General features: G+C 43.0%; 1 protein-coding gene across 2 annotated transcripts in view; it reads left to right on the forward strand.

The window, feature by feature from the left end:
- Nucleotides 1-6,000, forward strand: part of rp2 (RP2 activator of ARL3 GTPase) — a 40,353-nt gene that overhangs the window by 24,237 nt on the left and 10,116 nt on the right. For both annotated transcript variants that reach the window (XM_043692313.1, XM_043692314.1), the window contains exon 4: nucleotides 1,295-1,380. In XM_043692313.1, coding sequence (XP_043548248.1) covers nucleotides 1,295-1,380 — 86 coding nt within the window. The remainder of the gene's footprint in view (nucleotides 1-1,294; nucleotides 1,381-6,000) is intronic.

Below are 6,000 nucleotides of genomic sequence, written 5' to 3' on the forward strand. Positions count from 1 at the left end.
TAGTAGAAAGGCAAATGCTGTTTGAGTTTGCAAAGTTGCTGAAGACAACATGCTTCAGTGTCCAACACTTTATAAACTTAAACTTATGGAGCACTTTTCATGTGATGAGTAGTGTGAAACAAGATACAACTCCAGCCACACAAGGAGATGCTGCAGAGGGGTGGGTAGCCAAAAGCTTAGTCAAAGATGTGGTAGTTTTCAGGAGTCTCTTAAAGGAGGAAAATAATATAAGAGCAAAGAAAATTGCAGCACAGGAACAGGCCCTTTGGTCCTCCAAGCCTGCGCCAAACCAGATCCTCTATCTAAACCTGTCACCTATTTTCGAAGGATCTGTATCCCTTTGTTCCCTGCCCATGTATCTGTCTAGATACATCTTAAATGATGCTATTGTGCCTACGTCTACTGGCAACATGTTCCAGGTACCACCACTCTCTGCGTAAAGAACTTTCCACGCATGTTTTCCTTAAATGTTTCCCATCTCACCTTGAACTCGTGACCCCTAGTAATTAAGTCCTCTACTCTTGCGAGGGGGGGGGGGGGAGAGAAAAGCTGCTTGCTATCCACCCTGTCTAAACTTCTCCTGGTTTTGTAGACATCAACCAGTTCTCCCCTCAACCTCTGTCTTTCTCATGAAAATAATCCTAATCTACTCAACCTTTCTTCATGGCTAGTGTCCTCCATACCTGGCAATGTCCTGGTTAACCTCCTCTGCTCCCTCTCCAAAGCATCCACATCCTTCTGGTAATGTGGTGACCAGAATTGTATGCAGTATTCCAAATGTCGCCAAACCAAAGTCCTATAAAACTGTAATATGACCTGCCAACTCTTGATCTCAGTACCCCATTCGAAGGCAGTATGCAGCCTTGACAACTCTATCAACCTGCGTTGCCACTTTCTTCCATGTGTTGAGGACAAACTGATGTGTGTGGTCTGGATATTTAGGGAAGAACTTGGGTGCTGCTCTTGCAGGAAATGTACTACTGATTACTCCTTTAGTATTAAATTTTTCTGCCATCTTTTGAAACTAAATTCTAATTTTTTGTTATGTTGTATTTAATGTTTAACAATTAACATTTTGCAAACTGGGCAGGAAAACATTAAAAATGGGAAGATTTTTCTGATGGCTGGCGCTAGAGAGGAAGGGAGAATGGTTGCATTCCTGACAGAAATTATTTTATTTATGGAGTATTGAATAAAAGAATAACATTGGGAATGAAATTTATGCATGAGAAATGGGCACTGCGCACACCTGAGTTATGCTTGTATGAACCTTTTCTTATTTTCTTTTCTGCAGGTCCTGTTGTTGCATTGGAATTTAATGGCGATGGTGCAGTGGAAGCATGTCAGAATATAATCAGTACTGTGTTCAGTGCATCTAAGGTAAACAAATAAAATGCATATTGCAGCATTTCACTATGGAGTATACCATTTGATGTCTTTGCAATGCTTGCTGTTAGAAATTGGGACTAAATTAACAACAAAATAAGTTTATAATGTTTTACCATAAATAGAGAATTTAGTCAGTATTGAGCAGAGATTGTATGCATTGTGTGGCGGAATGGCATGCCGCTATTCTTACGTTGTAGAACTTCAGCAACTGCTTGTGATGTCTGTTTTAACCTCCCAGATGATGCCTTCCACCAACTATTGTTCTAAGCCTCCAGTTTTCTCAACAGTTTCTGCAGATGTGTTCTGCATAATGAAAAGTTTTGCATTTCACTTGAAGTTGAAGACATTCAATACCAGACCTGTGACCAAGTTTGCTCATCAACTAGTTTTGATTTGGTTTCTTTAGAAAGGTTTTGAGACAAACTCAATTCTTTGACAAAGACCCTGAAATTAGCATCCAATGAACCTGACCTTCTGTTTACATTATACAACATGGTGAGATTGACTGTTGCTTTAGTGCTCCCTACAACTTTTTTATCCTCTTGTGGGGCGTGGGTGTCCCTGGATGACCAGCATTTATTGCCCATCCCTAGTTGGCCTTGGTATTGGTAAGCTACCTGTTTTAACTGCTGTAGTTTGTGCTATAGGTAGACCCATAATGCCCTTAGAGGGAATTCCAGGATGGTGACCCCGAAGAAATGGCAATATATTTCCAAGTCAGGATGGTGAGTGTTTTGGACGGGAACGTGAAGGTGATGGTTTTCCCATGAATCTGCTGCCCTTTTCTTTCTGGATGGAAATAGTTGTGGGTGGAGAAGGTGTTGTCAAAGGATCTTTGGTGAATTTCTGCAGTGCATCTTGCAGATTGTGTACACTAATCTTGCTGATGGTTAGCGGAGAGAGTGGATGTAGAGCCAATCGAGTGGGGGTCGGCTTTGTCTGGATGGTCTCTAGTTTCTTGAGTATTGTTGGAGCTGTACCTATCTAGGCAAGTGGGAAGTGTTTCATCACATGCCTGATGTGTGCCCTGTCAATGATGGACAGAATTTGGGGAGTCAGGAGATGAATTACTTGCTGCAGTATTCCCAAACTCTACCATGTTCCTGTTGCCACTGTATTTATATGGTGAGTCTAGTTGAGTTTCTGGCCAATGATAGATAATGGGGGATTCAGTGATGGTAATGCCATTGAATATCAAGGGGCGCTAATTCGATCATTTCTTATTGTAGATGGTCATTGCCTGGCATTAGTGTAGTGCGAACGTTACTTGGCCCAAGCCTGGATGTTGTCCAGGTCATACTGAATTGGAGCATGGACTGCTTTAGTATATGAGGAATTGTAAATTGTGCCAAGCATTGTCTGATCATTGGTGAATGTCCGCACTTGTGACCAATGGCCGGGGGCAAAGATTGAAGGCAAGTGGCAGAAGACTTAGATGAAATGAGAGAAAGCCCTTTTTTTCAGTGAGGGTTGTGGGAATCTGGAACTTGCTGCCTTTGAGGGTGGTAGAGGCAGAAAACTTCATAAAATTTAAGAAGTATTTTAGGTGTGCATTTGTGATAAAAAGGCCTACAAGGCAAACATGCCCATTTCTGCCCTTAGTCATACAGCACGAAAACTGACTTTGGTCCAATCAGTCCTTGCTGGACATAATTCCAAACTAAACTAGTCCCATTTGCCTGGTCCTGGTCCTGGCCCATATCCCTCCAAACCTTATCTATTCATGTTCTTATCCAAATTCCTTTTAGACATTGTAATTGTACCCATATCCACCACTTCCTTAAGATGTTCATTCCACACACAGACCACCCTCTGTATTAAAAGAAATTGCCCCTCGTCCTTTTTAAATCTCTCTCCTCTCACCGTAAAAATGTGCCCCCTTGTCTTGAAATCTCCCATCCTAGGGAAAAGACAACTACTATTAATTCTACCTATACCCCTCATTATTTTATTTTATAAACTTCTACGAAGTCACTTCTCAACCTCAGTGCTCCAGTGAAAACAGTCCTGGCCTATACAGCCTTTCTTTATAACTCAAATGTTCCATACTCAGCAACATCCTGGTAAATCTCCTCTGAATCCTTTTTAGCTTAATAATATCCTTCCTACAACTGGGTGGCCAGAACTGGACACAGTATTCCAGAAGAGGCCTCACCAATGTCCTGTACAACCTCAACATAACCTATGACCTCCCAACTCCTACACTCCAAGGATTGAGCAATGAAGGCAAGTGTGCTAAATGCCTGTCTATATGTGACAAAAACTTCCAAGAGTCATGTACCTGAACCCCTAGGTCCTGCTGTTCTGTAATGCTACCTAAAGCCCTACCACTAATTATAATTAAGTCCTACCTTTTTTTTGCTGTACCAAATGCATTTCATGAAGATTCCTTTGTGATCATCTTCACTATCTACTATGCCACCAATTTTTATGATGGAGGGAAGGTAATTATTGAAATAGCTGAAGATGGTTGAGCCTCGGACACTACATTGAGGGATTCCTACAGCGTTATCTTGGAGATGAGATAATTGACGTCCAACAGCCACAACCATCTTCCCCGTGCCTGATATTATTCCAACTAGTAAAGAGTTGCCCCTTGATTTCCATTGATTGCATAGAACAGTACAGCATAGAACAGGCCCTTCGGCCCACGATGTTGTGCCGAACATTTGTCCTAGCTTAAGCACCTATCCATGTACCTATCCAATTGCCGCTTAAAGGTCACCAATGATTCCGACTCTGCCACTCCCACAGGCAGCGCATTCCATGCCCCCACCACACTCTGGGTAAAGAACCTACCCCTGACATTCCCCCTATACCTTCCAACCTTCACCTTAAATTTATATCCCCTTGTAACACTCTTGTTATACCTGGAGAAAAAGTCTCTGACTGTCTACTCTATCTATTCCCTGATCATCTTATAAACCTCTATCAAGTCACCCCTCATCCTTCGCCATTCCAATGAGAAAAGGCCTAGCACTCTCAACCTATCCTCGTAGGACCTATTCTCCATTCCAGGCAACATCCTGGTAAATCTCCTCTGCACCCTCTCCAAAGCTTCCACATCTTTCCTAAAATGAGGCCACCAGAACTGCACATAGTACTCCAAATGTGACCTTACCAAGGTCCTGTACAGCTGCAACATCACCTCACGACTCTTGAATTCAATCCCTCTGCTAATGAACGCTAATACACCATAGGCCTTCTTACAAGCTCTATCCACCTGAGTGGCAACTTTCAAAGATCTATGAACATAGTCCCCAAGATCCCTCTGCTCCTCCACCTTACTAAGAACCCTACCGTTAACCCTGTATTCCGCATTCTTATTTATCCTTTCAAAATGGACAACCTCACACTTGACAGGGTTGAACTCCATCTGCCACTCCTCAGCCCAGATCTGCATCATATCTAAGTCCCTTTGCAGCCGACAACAGTCCTCCTCACTATCTACAACTCCACCAATCTTTGTATCGTCCGCAAATTTACTGACCCATCCTTCGACTCCCTCTTCCAAGTCATTAATAAAAATTACAAACAGCAGAGGACCCAGAACTGATCCCTGCGGAACTCTATTTGTAACTGGGCTCCAGGCTGAATATTTACCATCTACCACCACTCTGACTTCAACCGGTTAGCCAGTTTTCTCTATCCAACTGGCCAAACTGCCCACTATCCCATGCCTCCTGACTTTCCACATAAGCCTACCATGGGGAACCTTATCAAATGCCTTACTAAAATCCATGTACACTACATCCACTGCTCTACCCTCATCCACATGCTTGGTCACCTCAAAGTAATCAAGCAGTGCCTTTCCAGATACACATAAATCCTATCCCTCAGTACCCTTTCCATTACTTTTTACTACCACCGAAGTAAGACTAACTGGCCTCTAATTCCTGGGGTTATCCCTGTTCCCTTTGTTTTTGAACAAGGGCACAACATCCGCCACTCTCCAGTCCCCTGGCACCACCCCCATTGACAGTGAAGACAAAAAGATCATTGTCAACGGTTCTGCAATTTCCTCTCTTGCTTCCCACAACATCCTAGGATATATCCTGTCAGCCCTGGGGGACTTGTCTATCCTCGCGTTTTTCAAAATGCCTAACACACCTTCCTTCCTAACAAGTATCTCCTCTAGCTTACCAGTCCGTTTCATACTCTCCTCTTCAACAATACGGTCCCTCTCATTTGTAAATACATAAGAAAAGTACTCATTCAAGACCTCTCCTATCTCTTCCGACTCAATACACAGTCTCCCACTACTGTCCTTGATTGGACCTACCCTCGTTCTCGTCATTCTCATGTTTCTCACATATGCATAAAAGGACTTGGGGTTATCCTCGATCCTACCTGCCAAAGATTTTTCATGCCCTCTCTTAGCTCTCCTAATCCCTTTCTTCAGCTCCCTCCTGGCTATCCTGTATCTCTCCAACACTCTGTCTGAACCTTGTTTCCTCAACCTTATATAAGCCTCCTACTTCCTCTTTACAAGACATTCAACCTCCCTCGTCAACCAAAGTTCCCTCACACGACCATCTCTTTCCTGCCTGACAGGTACATACATATCAAGGACACGTCGTATCTGTTCCTTGAAAAAGTTCCACATTTCAA

This window comes from Chiloscyllium plagiosum, chromosome 6 (assembly GCF_004010195.1).
Source record: "Chiloscyllium plagiosum isolate BGI_BamShark_2017 chromosome 6, ASM401019v2, whole genome shotgun sequence".
Taxonomy (NCBI): Eukaryota; Metazoa; Chordata; class Chondrichthyes; order Orectolobiformes; family Hemiscylliidae; genus Chiloscyllium; species Chiloscyllium plagiosum.